The sequence below is a fragment of the Setaria viridis genome, chromosome 2, assembly GCF_005286985.2.
Source record: "Setaria viridis chromosome 2, Setaria_viridis_v4.0, whole genome shotgun sequence".
Classification (NCBI taxonomy): domain Eukaryota; kingdom Viridiplantae; phylum Streptophyta; class Magnoliopsida; order Poales; family Poaceae; genus Setaria; species Setaria viridis.
The window spans coordinates 41,993,754-42,013,340 of record NC_048264.2 but is presented as its reverse complement, the minus strand read 5'-3'; the positions used below and the strand labels follow the sequence as shown (position 1 = coordinate 42,013,340).

The following is a 19,587-nucleotide window of genomic DNA, read 5'->3' as shown; positions in this document are numbered from 1 at the left end:
CTGAAAACTTTACTTATATATAAGCAAGCGCTACAGATTGCACATGTTGTAATCTTGTAATTTTGACAGACATTTGCTGCTGACAGCTGATCGATATGCCTTTCAGACAAACACAGCTTAAGCATTTCCTTTTCATGCTTCTTGATCGCAGGTTCATAAACATTCCTCTGTGTTACAGAAGTTCAGGCGCGCACGCACAAAAGGTTGAAATTAAGATGTCACACAGTCACACTATAGCAAGAACGGCAAGGCAACGAGCTGCAACGCAACGGGAAGCAAGCTCATCGCAGCGGCTTGAAGACCTGGGAGCAGGGCGAGACGACGGCCTCCTGCACCATCCTCCTGGGGTCGTCGGGGTCCCGCCCCCACTGGATCTCGCTCATGTTGGGCGTCTCCACGAAGAGCATGGTGAACTCGCCCACCTTCTCCGCGCGGCCGCGCCGGCCCGCGCGCAGCACGAGCGCGTTGCCCCTGTGGTACGAGAAGATGCCGCCCGTGAGCCGCACGATGTCGCCCGGCTCGAAGGCGCCGCACTCGCCGCCCCACAGCAGGAAGTGCGCCGCCGCGGTCTCGTCTGCCACCAGCGCCAGGCACGTCACCTCCTCGCCGCCGCGGGCCTGGGCCTGGGCGTGGGGTTGAGGATGGGGGTAGGGCGGACGGGCCGTCGGCGCCGCCTTGTCCAGCACGATGAACGTCGTGTTCACCGTGTTGGTCGCCGCCGGGACCAGGTCCTTGAGCTTCACCGTCCCTCCGATGGTGCCGGGCGCGCCGCCGCCCGGCGCGTCGGCCTGCAGCAGAGTGCCAGGTTGATCAATGAATATACAAGGCTAGACGCTTCTATCAGGCTTTCCATCGAACACCTTGCGGGCGTCTCGGATTTGAACGACAACGCCGCAAGCATTGAAGCAAACGCGTGAGGCGAGAGAGGAGGGAAGGAGGCGAGGGGAGGGGGGGGGGGGGGAAGCGGCGGGCTCACCTCTCCCTGCGCCATCAACGGTGCTGCGCTCGGGAGAGCAGCCCCGCGGCCGCGGTCGCCGCCGGTCAGGTGCTTTTCTGCGTGCGCGGACGTGACTCGCCCCACGGTGTTGGGCCCGAGTCTTTGCCGCACAAACGGATGATGATGAAGTCGGTCGGTAACGCGAGGCGCTGGCCGCTGGGCCGTCACTGCGCGCACTGATATGGGCTCGGACTGGGCCGACTTGGTATGAGGCCATGCGGGCTTCTTGTCTTCCCATCGCCTCTACAAACTCGGCTGGCTGCTGCCTGCTGCAGAAGGCCGCAAACTCAACCGCGATGCCGCCGAGGCGCCGAACGCCGATACGTCGTCACTCCAACCAACGGCCATTCGGCCAATCCAATCCGACAGGCGACACCTCAGCACTGAAGTGCAGCGGCCAGCCAGCCAGCCACCGCAGCAGCTCACGTCGCCGTCGCCGTCGGGATCGCACCACCCCAATCAAGCCGTAGCCCGTACAACGCGTGTCCCCGCGCATCATGATCTTGCCTCCTGGCAGTAGTACACTAGCTAGTCTTATCACATTGTTGTGCGCTGGACTGGTGCCTCCAAAATGCTCTACACGCGCGTACCGACGGACGGCCGGCGCGGCTCGCCGGCCGATCGACAGCTGCCTCGCCGACTGCGGCCGATTCGCGCGAACTGTTCAGGCTCGACCTCGAGCGCTAACACTGTAGCAGTGCAGTGTAGGTGCAGCCTCTCTACCTCTAACGAGATGACACTTGCCAAGCCTGCCGATCGTGCTTCGTGCACGCATCATGGATAACTCGCATCTGTCGATCGACACACATACAGTCACGCCAGCGGATATACTCTACTAGCACTCAACATGTCAGGTCTTCTACAGTTACGCTGGCTGTGAGCGTACGTCTCCGCTAATCGTGGATCAGTCTGTTATGCTGCACTTATAAGTCGGCTGAAGAGCTAAAACAGTTAATTTGTTATGAGAAAAAAATATTGTTCAGTGGTTGATAAACTGAAGCGAACAGAGCGCGGATCATGCGTGATCCTACACCGCTGTACGATTGCATCTTGCAAATGATGGCACCACGACGACGTGACAGCGGCCCGTCCCTAAATTCCTTGTGGTCGAAGAGAGGATGAGCCGGTTTGTCTGTCAGTCCTCAGTTTCATGGGATCGATCGGTCCATTGCGTATTTATATGGCTTGTCTGCTTATGATGATGTCCCGAATTAAAGCCCGGTTAGTTACGCGGCAAATAATGCCAACATGACATAGGACGAAATCACGCGGACCAGTTATCAGTTACGGACGCACACGGATCCTATTTATGTCGTGCTGGGCGGCGCGGACCGTGCGTGTATTTCTCCCGGTATTGAGTATTGTTTCCGTCTATTATTTGGAGGATACGGTGCATAGGGACACACAGACTACATGCAGACGTTGGATTTCGTCCTGTGAAGCATGGGGCGCAGAATCTAGGTTCGTCTGGCAGGGTTGTGGTCGTTGTGGTCGTGGTTGTAGCTGTTGTGGTTGTAGCTGAAATGGTTCCACAACTCCTTCGGTAAAGTAGCTTCTTTAGTGAAGCTAAAGCTATTTCTGAAAAGTGTTTGGCAAAACAGTTTCTCATATATTTTTATGAATGGATGTAAGAAGCCAAATATCCTATATGCCCTTAGCTATGTGATTTGGATATACACATAAGTTTATGTTTGCCCTTAATTATATATGATTTGTCATATGAAATGAAAAAATTAATGAATAGAAATTAGATTAACCAATAATGAGTAGATTGTTATAATTCCCTTTTCTTCTCTTGTTTTTTTTATGAAAGAGGCAAATGTCTATTGTGCCCATTGCTATATGACTTGTACATGTGAATTTTATATTTTTTTAAGTTAAATACACCCGCGGTCTTTGAACTTGTCTCGAGATACCACTTAGGTCCATCAACTCGCAAATCCGAAATCTAGCATCTTGAACTTGTTAAGTGTGCCACTTAGGTCCATACCCCTTCAAGATCTGATTTGGCATGCTAACATGGCACCACATGGACGAACATATGCAAAAAAGCCCTTCATCCTCCTCGTCTCTTTCTCTTTCTCTCTTCGGATGACGCTAGGCGGGCCACGTGCGGTGCGATCGGGAAAGCGGCGCGCCAGCTGGGCGTGGCGGTGGCGGTGCCTTGAGAGGTGGTGGCACTCCTGGCCACGGGGATGGATGGCCCCCACCGGTGCCGGGTGCGGAGGGTCCCCAACCGTCGGGATAGGCGGCTCCCGCGTGGCACTTCGGCGGTGGAGGAGGAGGTGGCGGCACTGGGTGGGGGAGTGAGGAGAGGGAGGGAGACGAGGTGGAGGGGCTGCCAGCTTCGGGATGGCCACCGGCGCGGCCGAGGGAGGGCGGGTGGCGGCGCAAGGGGCCAGGACAGAGGGACGTTGGCGACTAGGGGAGGAGGAGGCAAGGCGGGAGGTGGCGGGGATTGGTGGCCGCCGGTGTTGGAGCGGCAGGCGGCTGTGGACGCTAAGGCCAGAGTGGCCGGCAGCAGTGGGAGCGGGGTGCGAGGCTGGCGGATATATATAGAGAAAAGAAAGAGACGAGGAGGATGCAGATATAAAAGAAGATAAAATTTAAGGATTTTTTGCATATATTCGTTCATATGGCGCCATGTGGGCATGCCACATCATATTTCGAAGGGGTATGGACCTAAGTGGCACAATTTAACAAGTTCAGGGTGCCAGATTTCGATTTTGCGAGTTCGTGGACCTAAGGGGTACCTTAGGACAAGTTCAAGGGCCGTGGGTGTATTTAACTCTTTCTTTAAATTTATATGTTATTTCATTTGAAATAAAAATGATTAGTGAATATATGATTAAACAATAATTTCTATTTTCCTTTTTCTTTTTTTCTCTCTCCATTTTTTCCCCCTTATTTCCATGCCTTATCCATTCCTCACAACCTCAGCCCGTACTCGTCCGTTCTTCACGCCAGGCTCTGCTCTACTGCCGTCCCTGCTCCTCCTGGTCCGTGTGTCCGGGTGTTGCTACTGCTAATTCATCGCAGTCCCATTCTCCCAGCCAAGCGATGCTGCTTCCCCCCAGCCGAGTGCTACTGCTGCTGCTGCTTCGTCATCGCTGCCCGCCACGAGGTGGCGCCGCGCCTGACCCTCACCCTCCTGCTCCATCGCTGGTCGCGTGATGCATCTCCCTCGCGTGCCCTGCTCCTTTCCCGCCGCGTTCTTTCTCCACTACGCAACACATCTCCGCCGCCACCACCCTTCCCCGACATGTGCCGTTGATGTGCGCTGCTCGGGCGGAGTTATTTTTGCTAAGATCTTGGGAGGTGGGGGTTGAAGTTGTGGGAAGCTTTTTTTTTTTTGCTCCCTCTCCGCTCTAGAGAGCGGGATATGCGGAAGCTTCCATGGTTGAGGTGCACTTTGGCAGGCTTTCAGGACTTCACTTAAGTCGGTGGAGAAGTCGTCCAGCCAAAGAGGGCCCTAGTCGTGAAATCTGACCAGATTCTAAGACCATCACTGAACGATCAATGCCACGCTCGCATTCAACGCCACTATTTTTCCAGGCATGGGCATGGAAATGGCATCATGGCGTGTTGCATCATCACGTAATAAGTCGGACGCGTGTCCTGGGAGCCGACTTTTGTCCGGATTCAAGAGCAGAGTAGCGGAGTAACGCTGCTCTCAAACGGCACGATACGGTCAAGCTGACGCCGAAGGTGCTCGACGTAGGCTATTTGGATTTCTAATCCGGATTAAAATTCATGTCACATCAAATATTCGAGAATTAATTAAGAGGACTAAATATAAACTAATTATAAAACTAATTACACATATGTAGGCTAATTCCCATACGAATCTATTAAACCTAATTAATCTATCATTAGCACATATTTATTGTAGCATTATATTGTCAAATCATGGACTAATTAGGCTCTCGCAAATTAGCCTCCATCTGTGCAATTAGTTTTGTAATTAGTCAATGTTTAATACTCCTAATTAATATCTAAATATTCGATAAGATAGAAATCTTAGGAGCTCTTGAAGAACCGAACGGGACCGTAGCTGCTAGTAGTACAGTGGTAATACGAGTACAACTGAGCTAGCAGCAACAGCAGACTCATGTCATCCAGGAAGCTATGCTCTGGCGCGTTTTGTAGCAGTACCGGCCGTAATCAATAGAAATCCGTTTGCCGACCAGGTAGCACGGATCTCGCTTGCTTCGCATGGAAGTATTTTTTGTGACGGTTTTGGCCAGAGGCAAGCGGGGATGCAGGATTGGCTAGCCATTTAAGGGCTTGACAGTGCCACCCTTCTAGATCCGAATTCCGAACATGAGATTCATATGTAGGTCTGGTTTAGTCTCTCTTCCTTATTTTTAGCACCCGTCACAACGAATGTTTAATTAGGAGTATTAAACGTAGACTATTTACAAAACTCATTACATAAGTGGAGGCTAAACGGCGAGACGAATCTATTAAACCTAATTAGTCCATGATTTGATAATATGTTGCTACAGTAACATTTGCTAATGATGTATTAATTAGGCTTAATAAATTCATCTCGCCGTTTTAATCTCCACTTATATAATGGGTTTTGTAAATAGTCTACATTTAATACTTCTAATTAGTATCTAAATATTCGATGTGACACGTGCTAAAAATAAGCAAAGGGAACCAAACGCCCCGTAGTAAACCCTCACTACAAATTAATAAAGCTTAGACTTTTCCTTGCCAAAAAAAATAAAATGTTACAAGACCTGGTAACTCCGATGCACAATTGCAAGGACTCGTTTGACAAAGCAAAGTTGTGGCTCCTCTGGTGGAGCAGCTTCTCTGGTGAAGCTAAAACTGTTCTGTAAAGTATTTGGCAAAACGTTTTTTCTTGTAATTTTTAGAATGGAGTGAGAGATCAAATGTCATGTATGCTCTCGGCGTGAGAGATCAAATGTCATGTATGCTCTCGGCGATGTGGCTGGTTTGAATAAATGAATTGGATATTTAATATTAGTTTATAATTTAAGTTCATTAGAAATATAAAAAATAAATTAAAAGGATTAGTGTTGTTTAATCAATAATTAGTGTGTTTAATTTTTCTTTATTCTCCAAATAATACCTATTCTCTTTTTTTTCTACTTTATCCATTCCCTTCCTCTCTTATCGTTACCCCCGCCGCTAGGAACGTCGCACGACGCAGGCTCCTCCATCGCCGCTCCTTTTTTCTCCATCGGACATGTTGCTCCTACTGGCTGCTGCCCGTCCCCTGCTGCTGTTGCTCCACCTGCCGGTTTGCTGCTGTTGCCCATCTGCTGCTGCTGCTCCTCCGCCTGCCACTGTTGCCGTCCACTGCTGCTGCTACTCCGCCTGCTGCTGTTTGTCCGTCCACTGCTGCTGATGATGCTCCGCCGGCCGCTAGATCCATCGCTTTGAGCCATCGTCTCTTCTTTTCCGGCTGCGCGGCCACCGCCCCTTCATCCATATGCGTTGTTGCCGCAGGTGGATCGTGAGAGGGAGACGGAAGAATCGCTGATGGGGATGAGGGCTTGTCCGTTCGGAGGTATGCGGTGGTAATTTTGCCGTAATTACGGCTAAGGTAGGGTAGTTTCGTACCGAAAGGTGGGGGCGAGGGGTGAAGCCGTGGGGAATCAGTTTTATTGGCTTCGCCCCTCTAGTATAAATTACAGACCAATTGTTTTGAGTCAGTTTTATTGGCTCCACCCTTCTGGTACAAATTTCAGACCAGTTTCTTTGACCTTCGCATGAGAAGCTGTTTTTTTTATACTGAAAAGTTAAATTGCTCAGAACAACCCTACTAAAGGGATCTAAAATTGCTCAGAACAACCCTACTAAAGGGGACCTAAAGTTGCTCAAAACAAGGGACCCAAAATTGCTCCGAACCCTTGTTGGTAAGGTAGATTCCTCTATTCCCAAACCTTTGGAGAAGCAAATTGTTTCTCGTAAAATTCAGGTCTGGTTTAGTTCCATCCAAACTTCCAATTTTGACACTATGCAAAAAGAAGATTCCCCGTCACATCAAACTTGCGGTACATGCATGAAGTACTAAATGTAAACGAAATTAAAAACTAATTGCACAGTTTTGTTGTACTTTGCGAGACAAAACTTTTGAACCTAATTAGTCAATATTTGGACAATAATTCACAAATACAAACGAAACGCTACAGTATGCTACAGTGCTACAACAGTAATTTTGGACACCCAAATTCAGAGCAACTAAACAAGTCCTCAAGCTCTTGCTTTGCAGGCGCTAGTACAGAGGCAATGATGCCTTGGCAGGTCATCATCCTTGAAGCGACAATCAATTTCAACCGGAAAGCTGCGAGTCCTGGATCGCACAATTTTCACCCCAAAAACTGCTCCCAGTCTCACACCACACATACTCTCGGCAGGTCGGCCGGCCGGCCGCCGTGATGAACGTGAACCCATCTCGGACGCGAGCTGCCTGCTCCAGCTCCACACCGGTGAGACCACCCTCGCTGTGCAGCGCCCGTTCCGAAAACCAAGTCAAGACGGGAACGCGCCATGGTCGGCCGGCTGGCAAGGCCATTAACGCCTCCTCCTACCCCACCCCTACCCCTCTACCACCACCACTCCTCCTACCCCGCCATCAATGCGATCCATATGCCCCGCCTTAAATTCCCCTCGTCCCCCTCCCGTCCCCCACGTCGCATCTCGCGGAATTGCTTCCTACTGGCGCTGCCTGCCCCCTGCTCCTCGTTCGCCATTGCTGACCTCACAGAAGCCTCGTCACCGCGAGTTAGCTGCAGGCCTCGCCCCGCTACGCATTGCCGCTGCACTGCCGCTATATAAGAAAGCGCCAAACGCGAGCAGATTAGTCTGTTGGTGTTGTTGGAGTCTCGGAGAGCCGGGCCGCGAAAGAAACCAAAAGGGAATCAAGGAGAGGGAAGGGATGGTGTTCTTCTGCTTCCTGGTGGACCAGCGGCGGACGGTGCGGAGCAGCAAGCCGGCGGCGGGGATCTGCTCGCGGTGCGGTGGGTGCGCGAGCGTGGCAGACATGGAGACCTCCACCCGGGTCTGCTACCTCCTCACCGTGCACCGACGCACCTGGCGCGCCATCATCTGCACCTTCTGCGGCGCCATGCTCAAGTCCTACCGCCACTACAGGCTCTACTGATCGATTTCCTCCTTCCGCGCGCGCCTTGTGAGGTGTAGTGAGCTAGTGATGATCTGCATGTGTTCTTTGTTGGTGATCTTGCTCGATCTCGCGGCTATTGGATTTTTTTTTTTGGGTTCCTGCTTGATAGATTATGCTCGGTTTGCAGATTGTAATGGCAGCTTGCCTGTGTGCATGCATCATGTAAATATGGGATCGGAGCCATGAAGTGAACCCTATTTCCGACTAATTAACAATTGATCCATATGACCATATCTTCTTCCTCTTCTTGCTGAAGCAGGAGCGCTTTTTTTTTTTATTGTGAAACAACATTGCAGAAGATTCACATTTCGCTCTTTCCATCATGCATCTGGAATGCCACTACTGTAGTAGGATCAGTTCTAGTTTTACATCTCTGGGATGCCATGCATGGAAGAGATGCAGGAGAAATGTTCAGATCGCCTTTTTTTTTTCTGCTTATTAATCGGTCAGCATTCATCGGTCATACTCATACACTTCTTCTCCCTTCCCCATAGCACCAACGTGATCCCTCACACCTGAACAGCCTCGTCAGATGGTACAGTATTTCGAAATATTATTTCCAATAAATCAATAAATAGAGCTCCGAAATTTTCATCTACTCCATGTATGCCCGACCACCAATTAATAGGCATTAACTACGCCATGCGAGATCATTTAAATTGACGCGGGCGGGGGCCTCCACTACAAAACAACTCCGGTTTAATTCCATCGGACCACACACACATGAGCAGCAGCTGACCAGCTGTCATCTGGTGGTGGCATTCCTAGGCTGTCAAAATGTCAACGTCACGGCGCTGGACGCTGGTGCGGCGGAGCATAGCCAGCCCGCCGCCGGCAGCCGCTAACGAGGACGAATAGCGGCGGCGCGGCGCGGCAGGGCGAGGCGCGGCGGGCAGCTGGTGGTTGGGGCTCGGAACCCAGCCAGGCGCGGGGTTTGGTGGTTGTTGACTTGTAGCAGCACACGGACATGGCGGCGGGGTGCCAAATCTGACTCGGTCAGTTGGGGGCGCGCCAGAGCGTCAGACCCGTGCGGTTGGCGAGCCGACAGCCGAGGCGCTGGCGCTCCGCCTCCTGGTGGCGCGCCGTCCCGTGCTCCCGACCGCCGAGGCGCGCGCATGACGATCGGCAACGGCAGGCATGGTCGGTTGAGACGTCACCGCTTGCCGGCTTCGCGCCGCGGGCACGAGGTGGACGGATCGCCGGGGACGTGAGGAGGAGGGCGGTTGGGCGAGCCGTTGATGGACACACGCCGGGGACTGGCAGCGTTGCTGCGTTGGTGTCTTGGTCACCGGCACCCACCCCTGCCACCCAGCGAGCTCTTTTTCCTTGGACTGAAACCGTCGGCCGGCTGGAGAGTTTAACATGGGCCGGTCGACAACTCAACATCGCCACAGAAACGATCCAGAATTTGGGGCCATTTCGCGGGACAATACCATGTGAACCGAAATGCGTAGTAATACTGGTGACTGGTGAGCAGTAACGGACAGTAGGACAGCGGTTTTAATGATGCATATGCCAGCATGGGGCGCATCTTCTGCTTGTATACACCATGCTGGCGCTGTTCTTTTCAGAGGTTGCCACACCGATCTAACGACGCCGACAGATAAAAATGATGGGTGCTGTATAAAGAAATTAAGAATGTAGTGTTCAGAAGCAAATGGATAGTTTACTCATAGTGGACTGTTACACAATGTGTTCTTTTGTTATACTGAACTGTACTTCTGAAAAGTCTAGTAGTCTACATCAGCTTCCTAGTAATAAAAAAGATCATACAGAAATGACAAACAAAAGTCTGTTAAGAAGACCTTCTCACTTCATCATCTTCTAGGATAAGAAATAGTCCGCACGAAGAGTGAAAAAGAGCACAACCAATAATCCAATATCAGCACTGCCAGGCCTAGGATGATTCAGGAACTCCATCATTCTTCTCAGGCGGAGATGCAGTATTATCCCCTTCGATCGATTTTTCCTCTTCGCTTAGAACAGTTTCATTCACCGGGGAGGCCCTTTCAGCTGAATCCTCAACTGCAGGATTAGCTGAGTCTGATGCTGGGTCCACAGCTAGTATCTCATCACCAGCATCAAAAAGGCCCTCTCTAACCAAGGCAGAATAGATGTCATGAACATTGATGTCTGGGTTTTGCAAGCTTGCCAAAAGTTCCGCCTCTTCAGCATTATCTGCTTCTGTTGATTTTTCATCCGCTGCTCCATCCATCCTGGTCGACAAAGCTGGGTCCTGAAGCCATCATTGAGGTAACATTGTTAGGGGATTGTTCATACTTGGGCCAGGACCAACAGAACAGTAAAGCAAGAAATACAAGTTAGTCGCGGATGAGCTTGGTATGAATCAAACAATGCAAAATTGTTCCGTTCAACATCCTTACTTCAAGTAACATCTTTAAAATTTAGTCAACGAAGAAGTAATATAGCTTTTTTTTAGAACAGGAAGTAATATAGCTAAGAATGCCCAGTATTTGGGACTTAGACTCTGAAAGTTGTAATGACCATCATTCAGGAACTCCCAGAAAAGCATGTAACGGAAAAGGGATATTTAATTATACTACAATTTTAAATAAAAATTATGGACGAGAACAAATATGCACAAATCTCTACATGAGGAAATAATCAGTTAGCTTGCCATGTCAACTGATGAATACATATGTGTGCTACTGCAAGGGGTTGCCTTGGATTTATAGGATTTATAAAAAAAAAATCCTTTTGCAGCCAAAGTATAGAAAGATGCAGAAGACAAAGCTACACAGACCAGTGGCATCGAGGTAGAAGGAGAATTAACTGTGTTATGGTGTACTTCACTCGTGCCTGTATTCTCTACAGAAGCATCTCGTGCTGTATTACTCGCATCATCATCTGCAAGGAGCATGATATGGCAGAACAAAGAAAGAAAAGTAATCAATTACGTGAATAAAATTATTGAATTTAAAAGGGTATATAACAATGCAAAATTGCAAGAAAAATCGAGGTTATGATGATATGATTATTCAATAAGCCAAATGGCATATGAAGTAAAACCATGTTTCAAAAAACTACGCACATAGGCAGAAACAGAAAAATAGTCACGTACAGAACTTGTAGGGATTAACAAGTGCAGCTTCCAACATTGCTTTGAATTCTCGTGAGGCAGATACTAGAGAGTCTGTCTCCCCCTGGATTACAAAAAACAACAGATTTGATACTATGTAGGAATACACACGTTGCCAGCTCCAGCTAAGAGTACTAGATATTCTAGAACATGCAAGAATATCAGACGGCACGGTGAATGAAGAACTCCAATATGATAAATAAACCATCTACCTTTTCAAAACCTTCCTGCACTCCAAGCATTTGAGATCCAAATAGATCATAAGGTCCCAAATCTGAAGACTCCCCTTGAAACTCTCGCAGCCAGCTGAAGTCATCAGTTATAGCTTGTGCATCATCTATTTGAATATATAGAAAAACTCAATGAATATGTTCACAGAAAGTATGAGACTTTTTCTGAAGACAGACAACTGGGAAAAAAAACACTATTACCTGCCAAGCCACAGCTATTGTCATGATTATACTCTTCAGAACCAATAATATGTGGGAGAGGATTGTATGTGGACATAGCCTTCAAGAGTCAAGAAGTGAATCCAAGTCAAAATGTTGAGCAAAAATCAAATGCCAATGAAATGGGTTTGATTTCAGGCAAATTGAACTTAAAAAAGGCGCTAGATGGACAGTGGGTTAGTGCATAACTGGACACCTAGGCAGACAATTTGACAATCAGGTGTTAGGCAGGAGGTGGGCTAGGCGACCTGTTTTTCCAACAGTGCTACTATCAACAATGGCATAGCTAAACAATCCCATTACCATATTGCCAAATTTTGGCTGTGGACCAGATTTGGCATGCATGTACTACCTGTCGAACTCTTAGCAAAATTCAGTTCAAAAAATCCTTTTTCATACCAAATCCAGGGTTATGAAAGGATCTGTTTAGCTGGAAGCTGAAATAACCCAATTATGTTTTCCAAGATTTGGCCATCAAATTGACCGCCAATGAACTGGCAAGAAAGTGAACTAAGATGCCAAGGGAAATGGAATCTTTCCTAAATTTGCCAGAAAACTAAATGGGCGTGAAACCCAGTCAACAACTCAACATGCACAAATTCTGGCAACAACAAGTGGCTCTTGCTCTTTGGCTCAAAAACAAACAAACCCAAATCCATGATAAAATTTACTATCCCAAGTTAGGGCACAAAAATAAACAGTTGCCAACATTCCTTTTGCAAGTAACATTACCAATACTGATTGGACATAATCTCTCTTGTGGCCTGGAGATCCTGGGTTTGAACCAGCCTCTTTGCAGAATTTTAAAGGAATTTTGCAAGGGTAAGGCTGTATATGAATTCCCTTCCCCAGACCCCACCTTGTGTGGGAGCTTTCAGCACTGGGTACACCCTTATTGGACATGATCTCTGTAACCAATCAATACTTTGCAAAAACCATTGACCATACAAGCAAAGCTTACCCTGAAAACAGAGGTCGTCGAACGGCCTTTCTTTCGAAAGTGATCCTTACAGGAAGCAAGTCCTATATGCAAAGCGTCTTTGTATCTTGGTAAGATATCACGTTCATAATCCTGAGCTCGCACTTGTGGCAGAGTAGAACTTCGTACACCGTCTCGTGTTTTCAAGTCAATATTATCATCATCAGAAACTTTCTGCAGTTAAAGCCTCAATGTCAGACTCAGCGAAAATGGTTTATGTTCCATTACTTGATGAGAAATACAAACATTGTTCTCTAAAACTAACGAAAATAACTACAGATGGACTTTGAAGGGCATGCCAGCATGAAATGAGTAACAAACCATACGTACAGCCAAAAAATAATCCTTTCATAATCTCAAGTCAATAGCCAACAGCTCAATTGTACAAACGACCATAATTCTACTAAATAGAGCGGTTCAGGACAAGGGCAGTGCACACAGATTGGAAACTCTACTTGCATGTTCAGTGAACCTTTGGCGGGTGAGGTGGTCGAAGGCGACCACCGCCGTCTTCATATCCAGCTCCAGCGCCCCGGCCTCCTCCAGCAACCCATTCACCTCCGCGGCAGCCCCTTTAGCCCTCTCCTCCACCCTGTCAGAGAAATGCTGCAGCCACTTCAAGACCTGCAATGTGAGAAGAGAGAAGGCACATCGCACGTTACTCGAGCAGGAACAATGCCTACTTGCCTAGGGTGGGCTTGACTATCAATTCCCAAGTCTGAATAAGATCTCAGCGCTCAAAGAGGTGGTGGACTGAATTGCTACTGATTCGAGCGAGTCTGCGAGCGGGCGCAGGGATCCGCATCGGCCGGCGGCGTGACGGCAAGAATCGCAGGAGGCAGGAGCAGGGCAGTTTAATCGGTACCTGGTTCTGGATTCCGACGTGCTTGGCGATGTAATTGGAGCCGCCGCCACCGCGGATTTCTCCTGCCCAGCGGTGGGCTCCCTGCGCCTCCATCTCGCTCCGCGCTCTTCCTCTCGCCACACGCTCCGGCGGACTTCGTTGCAGGAGGGAGGGGGAAATCGGTTTACCTGAGAAGCGTATTCCAGTCAGAAAATGCCTTACTGGGTACTGGACTGGGCGTCTGGGCCGGGGATGGAAGATAGAACCTGGGCCTTGCTTACTCTCGCTCGGCGGCTCTCTGGGCGACGGCCCGTGCAAGAGTTAGAGTGGGCCAGAAATCTCGAGTCCAGTATGTACAGCTCAATTTCATTTCATTCGCCTGCATGCCTTTTCTTTTTCATTCTTTTTTCCTTAGAGATTGGATTGGATGCATCCTGTTTTGCTTGACTGGGACTCCCGCTAGAACTTCAGCTCCACGCACGAAAATGCTGCAAAAACAATCTGTCAGAGTATACAGTATTATGTAGGAGCTGTGATCCAAGCACAGAAGAAGAACCCTGCATTCTCTACGGACTTCCAAATGGATGTGCATAAGTACTCGTGGCATCAACTAGCTTCTGCGTGCTACAAAAGCAAACGAACAAAGAGTTGCTACCAATCTGGGACCCCCTCTTTTAACTTAAGGTCCTATTTCGCATGGTTCTGGAGCTGAACTTTAGCAACTCTAGCAATAATTCTAGTCAAACATCTCAACTCCAAAATTTCATGGAGCTATAGTGCAAATAGGGGTGGAATTTTTGACCACCTCTTTTGCAGTTCTAAGACCATCTCTTTTGAACCTCCTCGTGGAGTTGGTGGGTAATTACCCACCAATACCATTGGTTAAAAAAGGTTCATTCTATTCCTCTCGAGACCCCCCCCTGCGCCACATCTCCCTCCCGCGCGCATGTTCCCCCGCGTCCACCCCCGCCGCCGGCCGCCGAGCCCTTCCGCCGGCCGCATCTCCCTCTCGACCGCCGTCGACCCGCCGAGCCCCGCCACCGGCCACCGTCCACCCCCGCCGCCCAGCGCCCTCCGCCTTCCACCCGCAGGGGTTGGGCGCACTGGTGGTGGGCATGGGCTGGCAGTACAGGTGGGACGGGGCCTCCGCGGTGGTGTCGTTCCGCGAGGCCCGCGGCACGCTAGGGCCATGGGCGGCGCCAGCCTACGTGGCTGCACACGCGCTCACGCTCGCGCTCTGCCCACCTTACGCCATCTTCTTCGAGGGTGGCGCCGCGCTCGTCTTCGGATTCCTGCCCGGCATCGCGTGCCTCTTCTCCGCCAAGGTCCTCGGGGCATCCATCTCCTTCTGGATCGGAAGGTTGCGACGCCTCTCCTATTCTCTTTCCCTTTCTTCCCTGCTCTGTCGTGCTTTGTTGCGTTCATGAGGAAGAAAAGAGGGGGATAAGAGGATGACAGGTGGGACCATGAGTTGGGGGCAAGAATGGTAATTCACCTTCAAACTCCTTTTTTCTGGAGCTGTGGATACCCTCCCAGCCAAACACTTCCATCAAACAGCTCCAACTCCACTCAGAGCTGGCTCCACCTGGAGTTCTGGAGTGGAGCAGCTCCACCCAGAGTTGGAGCCATGCCAAACAAGATCTTAGATCACGAACTCTGTCAATCTATCCCCGCCGTGTGTACACAAATAGTTCGCTTTGTTATTGTTGGCACTGTCACGTACTCAGCCGTGTATATATACACAGTAACACAGCCGAATCCAGAATGCTCTCCAGTTGGTACATTACACAATAGAAGCAACAAGACACCAAATAGAGCATCCAATAGCTCTCCATCAGGTAAACCAAAACAATACGAGAACAAACAACAAACGCAGAGGACCAGCTGCAGCACAAGCTGCATGACAGCCATGGAACAACCCCGGTAATCATATCAAAATTAAAAGCCTGAGCCGATAAACTATGTTGACAACTGCACACTGTTATCTCTCGTGTCGTCTATCTGTGGGCCTCTGCCTCGACAGGTCAATGTTAACTTTGTGTTGCATCGACATCGGGGTCAGAGGCTCGGAGCACTCGGACCCACTTCGTGGGTTCTTGCTATTGGGTTGAATACTTGAATCAATCGCTCAGCTTAGAACACCACGTAAGGGAAATAGTCCTTGGCTATAATAATCTTGGTGATTAATGATAAGATAATCATTGAAACTAATGTGTTTGTAAGATGTATCAGAACCATCAAAACGAGAAGAAAAAGAAAAACTTAGAAGAATTCTACGACATCCAAATGATAGTAAAGAAATCCAAAGACAGTCTTATTATAAGGTTTACAAATGATGGTAATAAAATCGGGATAAAGACATGCGAAGATTTGAAGCGAATCCTACTAAAAATATACACTGACACATTCCACTAACTCATACTATGGTAATAATAATTGTCACCGATTCAGTCAGTGACCACAAGACCACGGTAGGCGCGTGCACTGTTAGCACCGATTCATACTTTGGTAATAGTAACCGCACAGAATCAGTTGGTGACCACAGGCAGAGCCAATATAGGCGTGTGCATTGTTACCACCGATTCATACTCTGGTAACAGTAACCGTACCGAATCAGTCGGTGACCACAGGCAGGGCCAATGTAAGCGCGTGCACTATTACCACCGATTGATACTCTGGTAACACTAATCATCACCGAATCAGTCAGTGATCGTCGACTCAGCTCAGATCAGCTCAAAATCAGCTCTGGAAGTTTTGCAATATAATTGGGCCTCACCGATTCATACGGTGGCTACAGTCAGCAAATGAGTCAGTGATACGTAGAAAGTTACAATGGCTATGTAACAGATAGTTCTTGGAGTTAGGGCTATATATACCCCATTGCCCGGCCATTTGAGGTGTGTTAGAGCTTGGAGAAGCTATAGGCTTGGTTCTCATGTACACACAAGTGCTCAATCCATCAAAGTGCTAAAGAGAAAATTAAGGCAATTAGCATAAGGATTCGGTCTTGATTAGTGCTAGTTTAGATCTATTAGCGCATTGCTTTAGGGTTTAGCCTAGCGTTAGGCGAGGTTTGCACACCTTCTTTGTATCGGTGCTTCCGCGCATCAAAAGTTGTAAATCTGAGGCTTGTAACTCTTGCGAGACCCTCCAACCACCTAAGAAAAAAGAAGGCATGTCTTGGTTGTGGTGAGGAGGGACACTACATTGAATATTGCCTGTTGATGGAGAAGAGATGCAAGCAAATAAAGAAAGAAAGAAAGAAAAGAAAGGAAGAAGGAAAAGAAGGCAAGCAAGAAGAAGGCTTTCATAAGCATTGCAAAGGGGGTGGTTTGATATGACAAGCTCAAGTGATGAAGAAACCCACCGCAAGCCACGTGCCCTCTTATTATCATCAAGCTCACCACATATTTGCCTAATGGCCAAAGGTATGAAAGAGAGCGATGTAAGTGATGATGACTCCCCTCCTTCAATTCATGAGCTTGCAGATCTTGTTTATAGTCAAGAGGTAGTAATAACAAAACTCCTTAATAAAAATAAGAAACTCAAAGAAAAATTGGATAGCCCATCATCCAATTATAAAGAATTGGTCGAAAGGTTTGATGATATCATTGACCAAAATGATGAGCTAACTAAGAAAATTGAGATCCTTGAATAAGCTAAAACTACCTCTAACAAGACATCCACATCTTGTCAAAAAAAAATCTAAAAAGAATGCCTCTACTTCTTGCATTGATTTAATTGATAAATCTTGCTCACCATCTTGCAATGAGACTTGTGCCAAGAATGTTGTTGTAGAAACATGTGATGATCTCATTGCTTAATAAAATGATGATCTCAATCGAGAAGTGGAAAGGCTCATGAAGTACTTAACAAGGCTCAAGGGCAAGGAGAAGGCAAATGAGAGCGAGAAATAACCTCCTCAAAATAACCGTCCTAAGATGGTGAAGAAGCTTGAGAAGAATGCAATCGTGACTTGCTACTCATGCCAAGAAGGCCACAAGTCCTATGAGTGCAAGAACAAGAAGAAGAGGGAAGAAAAGAAGAAGTCAACTCCAACACCTAGCCTTACTTGAAGGTTGACAAGAAGAAGAGCACAACCTACCTCCTCAAGAAGAAAGATGATAAGACGGTGGCTTATTTGATCAACAAGCAAGGCAAGTGGTGGAACCAACCTATTTGGGTGCCCAAGAAAATCATCACTACCATGAAGGGCTCCAAGAAGGTTTTCGTTGCAAAGGCGACTTAGAGTCCATAGGACTCGGGAAGATTTGGAGACTTGGTCACAAGAGGAGCATTTCATACAAGTGCCAAGTTAATCAAGATTTGAAGCAAGTTGCAAATCATTGATGAATCCTATGCCCAAATCCTCTAAAGGTAACTAGGTAACCAGATATACTTTCCTGCCTTTTCAATTAGCGTCTAGTTCCTATGGTTGTATAAGATTGCATGAGCATATTTAATTTTTTTTTGCATTACCTAGTGTGCAATTTCATATGGTAGGTTGCTTGTGCTTCTCTCTAACCCATGAGCAACCTACATGGTTTATTAGTTGTAGGAAAATAGTACTAGTGCTTATTTCATACCTTATGTGGCTAGTCCAAGTCATAGGATAACTTCCCAATGTCGTTATTGACTAGTGCATGCCTCTCACAAGAATTTCAAATCCTTGTATGCACATATTTAGGGGGAGCTATCTTATTGTTTGTGATTTTGAGACTAACATTGTTTGCAAGCTTATCATGTGTGTAATCGAATGTTACAAGAAATAATCCTCGAAGATATGTAAGGATTATTCTTCAAATGGTGCTCAAATGTTCATTTGGTATCTTTGTCTACATGGATATCATACATTTCAATTCATTTAACGCTATCTCTCCATGCATAATATAGATTAAACTCCCCATCTTGTCTTAATTGTCTGTATGTATACACACACTTAGGAAAGCTTAGTCTATGTTATATGAGTTCCATGTTCATGATTTTGTTTGCCTTCCACATCCAAAAGATTATGATCTATGAAACTCTCCCTTGTGCTTTTAATATCTTCCTTTTTCGGCGTTTGATTCCAAGGGGGAGAATTTTAGCAACCAAAGCAAGTAAACCTTAAAGGGGGAGCCGCCCTTAAGGGGGAGCATGAAAAGAAAGTAAGAACCTCAACTATAGGAGAGATTGTACATTTTAAGCTTGTGAGAGATTGCAAGAATTTGGTCCAAGAAAGGGAGAAAAGTGGCATTGGATTTTTTTGAGGGGGGGCGGGGGGCTTATGATCATATGATCACATGAAAGGGATTTCAAGTTAGTTTTCAAATTGGTAAGAGTAAGGTATGGTTTAATTCAATTTGATATTCATTGCATATTTCAATTTGCATATGATTCTTGCTCTTGTATTGCATCGAAGCAAATAGTTGAACTTAACTTCTATATTATCTCTTGCTTTGATTGTGTTGTCATCACAAAAAGGGGGAGATTATAAGAAAAATGGCCCTAGGCCATAATGATTTTGGTGATTAATGATAAGATAATCATTGGGACTAATGCGTTTGCAAGATGTACATTTGTAGGTGTTTTATAAGTCACAAAGATGAATTACAAAACCATCAAAATGAGATGAAAAAAAAGGCTTAGAAGAATTCTACGACATCCAAATGATAGTAAAGAAATCCAGAGGTAGTCTTATTCTAAGGCGTAGAAATGATGGTAATCAAAATCGGGACAAAGATACGTGAAGATTTGAAACAAATCCTGCTGAAAATATGCACCGACACATTCCACTGACTCATACTCTGGTAACAAAAATCGTCATCGATTCAGTCGGTGACCACAGGACCAAGGTAGGCGCGTGCATTGTTACCACCGATTCATACTTTGGTAATAGTAACCATCACCGAATCAATCGGTGACCACATGCAGGACCAAGGTAGGTGCGTGCACTGTTACCACCGATTCATACTATGGTAACAGCAATCGTCACCAAATCAGTCGATGACCACAGGCAGGGCCAAGGTAGGCGCGTGCACTATTACCACCGATTCATACTTTGGTAACAGTAACCA

The 19,587-nt window shown here is 47.5% G+C and overlaps 3 protein-coding genes across 4 annotated transcripts; 1 reads left to right on the top strand and 2 right to left on the bottom strand.

The window, feature by feature from the left end:
- Window positions 1-96: 96 nt before the first annotated feature.
- LOC117845192 (uncharacterized) lies at window positions 97-1,342 on the bottom strand. Its single transcript, XM_034726144.2, has 2 exons — window positions 977-1,342; window positions 97-788 (listed from the first exon to the last, which is right to left on the bottom strand). The coding sequence occupies exons 1-2, from the start codon at window positions 989-991 to the stop codon at window positions 282-284; spliced, it is 522 nt and encodes a 173-aa protein (XP_034582035.1). The 5' UTR covers window positions 992-1,342; the 3' UTR covers window positions 97-281.
- A 6,205-nt stretch (window positions 1,343-7,547) lies between these two features.
- LOC140221730 (uncharacterized) lies at window positions 7,548-8,390 on the top strand. Its single transcript, XM_072291584.1, has one exon. It carries the CDS (start codon window positions 7,614-7,616, stop codon window positions 8,136-8,138), a length of 525 nt encoding a protein of 174 aa, XP_072147685.1. The 5' UTR covers window positions 7,548-7,613; the 3' UTR covers window positions 8,139-8,390.
- A 1,408-nt stretch (window positions 8,391-9,798) lies between these two features.
- On the bottom strand, window positions 9,799-13,723 carry LOC117845686 (uncharacterized). Of its 2 annotated transcripts, none has more exons than XM_072291582.1 (8): window positions 13,553-13,723; window positions 13,143-13,311; window positions 12,670-12,857; window positions 11,691-11,769; window positions 11,472-11,596; window positions 11,242-11,323; window positions 10,924-11,027; window positions 9,799-10,395 (listed from the first exon to the last, which is right to left on the bottom strand). In XM_072291582.1, exons 1-8 carry the CDS (start codon window positions 13,643-13,645, stop codon window positions 10,057-10,059), a joined length of 1,179 nt encoding a protein of 392 aa, XP_072147683.1. In that variant the 5' UTR covers window positions 13,646-13,723; the 3' UTR covers window positions 9,799-10,056. The 2 variants fall into 2 exon arrangements, with proteins under 2 accessions (XP_072147683.1, XP_072147684.1); XM_072291583.1 differs by having other exon boundaries at window positions 10,954-11,027.
- Window positions 13,724-19,587: the final 5,864 nt, after the last annotated feature.

Coding starts and splice junctions, on each gene's coding strand:
- LOC117845686 (XM_072291582.1), bottom strand. CDS start 13,645: ATGGAGGCGCAGGGAGCCCACCGCTGGGCAGGAGAAATCCGCGGTGGC. Junction 13,312..13,552: donor ACGTCGGAATCCAGAACCAG/GTACCGATTAAA, acceptor CTCACATTGCAG/GTCTTGAAGTGGCTGCAGCA. Junction 12,858..13,142: donor AAGGTTCACTGAACATGCAA/GTAGAGTTTCCA, acceptor AACTGCAGAAAG/TTTCTGATGATGATAATATT.
- LOC140221730 (XM_072291584.1), top strand. CDS start 7,614: ATGCGATCCATATGCCCCGCCTTAAATTCCCCTCGTCCCCCTCCCGTC.